We start from the raw sequence: 2,500 nt of genomic DNA on the forward strand, positions 1-2,500 counted from the left end.
TATATACGCGTGTGTGTGTGTGTGTGTGTGTGTGTGTGTGTGTGTGTGTGTGTGTGTGTCTATTCTGGGATAATAAGAGTAAGTGAGTCATTAGTCTGACATTTCCACCCAGCCTAAGTGTATTATATTACCACCTCTCACATCTCTCTGTTCTGCATGCCAGCCTTTTATTATCACTACTTATTTACTCACCCTGGGCAACTTGCAACCTTTACACACACACACACACACATACACACAGAGTTGCATCTTCTTGTCTCAGATACCCCCCCCCCCCATTCAATACCCCCACAGCCACCACCCAAACCCAATCTGTGTCTTTTTCTCCTTACTGTATGGCAAGCATCTAGCCATCTTGCTGTGCTGCTCACCTAATAGCACTCTAAGAATTTGGTCATCTTCGAGGTTTTCAAAGTCTGGGTACATATTTCTAAATTTAGCAAAGAACTGGTTTACGCGTTTCTTTCCATTGGTAGCATTCACTAAAAAAGTGAAACTCTGTTTCTAAGGTACCTTGGTTGCAGTTAGTGCACAGCCCTCTTGGCAGCCTTGCATATATGTCTGCTCTTCTCAATAGCCAGATTGTGATTGTTTAATCTGTACCTAGTCAAGGTTTTTCTCTGTCTGATATTAGTTACTATGGACAGGTAGTCTGACTGTTTATTCTCTGTTTAGAGCCAAATGACAAGTTTAAGTTGAAGTCCAATACAATAAATAATCTAGTTTTTCTGCATTAATAACTTGGTTAGGTGGAATTGTTTGGGCAAGGGTGGCAGGATCCTGAGGCTGAGGCTGACTACCCTACCGGTAGTTGTATTAGTTGGGTTATTCTCATTGATCATATTAGTTTGTGAGCTTTAAGACTAGCTGGATGAGGGGGCTTGTTTTCACACTCATCTCTTGGCTTTTCAGGGCTTTTCTTTGCTTTCTCTATCTCTCGCAGTTTCTCACTCGCTTTCTCTCTCTCTATCTCTGTGTTTCTCTCTCTTTCACACACTTTCTCACACACACACTCACTCACTCACTCACTCACTCACTCACTCACTCACTCACTCACACACACACTTAACTATCTCAACCACAGGGTCCATGTTACTGTCACACATATTTACACAAATGTAAAAATATCACTTTGTATTTCCTATTAGCATCATTAGCATATGCTGGTGTGTGTGTGTGAGTTTCCCTGTCTGTGACCTGTACCTCTCTTCCATAATGAAAGTCTGTGTTTGTGTATGTATTTATATATATATTTTATGTATGTATGTGTGCTAATGTTTCTGTGTATATTTTTGGGCGAGGTTGTGGATATAGATATTATAGGCATGCATGGGTCAATGTATGTGTGTGTGTGTGTGTGTGTGTGTGTGTGTGTGTGTGTATGTGTGTGTGTGTGTGTGTACATAAGTGCCCACATATGTGTGAAAGTATGTGTATATGTGAACTGCATAATGACTTGAAAATTCTGCCCAAATAAACCGTTTTAAGTAAAAATTGTGTATCTATGTGTGTGCTACAGTGTGTCATAGAATGAGCATCTGAATGTATTTGCGTGCTTGTACTTCCCCTTTTGCGTGTTTGTGCATCAATGTACCATAACAACTCGATTAAAAGCCGAGTCCCAATTAGACGCAGGCCCCTTTTACTGGCCCGGTGTGGTTACAGGTTTGGACACATAAAGGCAGGTCTCAACTAAAAGCCTGCTCTGTTTTTTATGGAAGTTTTTTGGTTGTATAAAACCTCTTAAAGCCCACCAAAGCGCCCACTTGGGCTAGTTCTATGCTGCTTAGATTGCACACATAACAGTTAAGAGTAGAGACCATTGTTTAAATCACACATTTTCTACTGATGATAGGAGAGGAGAGTTTGTAATTTTTTTAACTTCTGTCATTATGGATACTATTGTTAGATTGATTAGATTCTCCACAATTCAATCATTCAAACATTTTACAAAACCAAAGTAGGCTGGTCAAATTCATTCAGCGAAGGAAAGTGTGAATATGTGTCCATTCCTAGATTATTCACAATAATCAATTTTATAATATTTCCCATCTTTGCTGAGCAAAAATAAAGGCATGTTCCATATACACACCTGTCTCAAATAGAAGCAGGTTGAGTTTGGCGATTTAAGCAAATAAAAGCCCAGGATATTAATTGAGTTTTTATATATTTATATATAAAAATATATTTATATATTTTTATATTTGTGATATGAACAAATTTACATTTCCATGTTTGTGTGTGTGTGTGTATGTGTGTGGGTGTGTTTTGTGTTTGTGTGTGTGTGGCGTGTGGCGTGTGTGTGTGTGTTTGTTTGAGTTGAGTTTACCTGCAGCAGATGACCGCCTTGCAGGACAGTGCCAGGTCCAGGAAGACCTGGCGCACCTCAAAGGAGAGGGCGTACTTGAGCGTCTGTCCGTCGATGATGAGCGCCAGCTCGTTCTCCTTCCCCAGAGAGTCCCCCAGAGACGAACAGTGGGCCGTCAGTGTGGCGCGAGTA

General features: G+C 40.5%; 1 protein-coding gene across 7 annotated transcripts in view; it reads right to left on the reverse strand.

Annotated features, from left to right (window-relative positions):
• atp8a2 (ATPase phospholipid transporting 8A2) overlaps window positions 1–2,500 on the reverse strand; it is a 66,047-nt gene that overhangs the window by 24,458 nt on the left and 39,089 nt on the right. For all 7 annotated transcript variants that reach the window (XM_076290849.1, XM_076290850.1, XM_076290848.1 and 4 more), the window contains one exon: window positions 2,330–2,500. This exon is cut by the window's right edge and continues 2 nt beyond it. In XM_076290849.1, the coding sequence (XP_076146964.1) occupies window positions 2,330–2,500 (171 nt within the window). The remainder of the gene's footprint in view (window positions 1–2,329) is intronic.

The sequence above is a fragment of the Alosa pseudoharengus genome, unplaced genomic scaffold (genome assembly GCF_046254945.1).
Source record: "Alosa pseudoharengus isolate Yale_2024_CS ecotype anadromous, Long Island Sound unplaced genomic scaffold, YU_APseudo_1.1 YU_APseudo_1.1_scf_18, whole genome shotgun sequence".
Classification (NCBI taxonomy): domain Eukaryota; kingdom Metazoa; phylum Chordata; class Actinopteri; order Clupeiformes; family Clupeidae; genus Alosa; species Alosa pseudoharengus.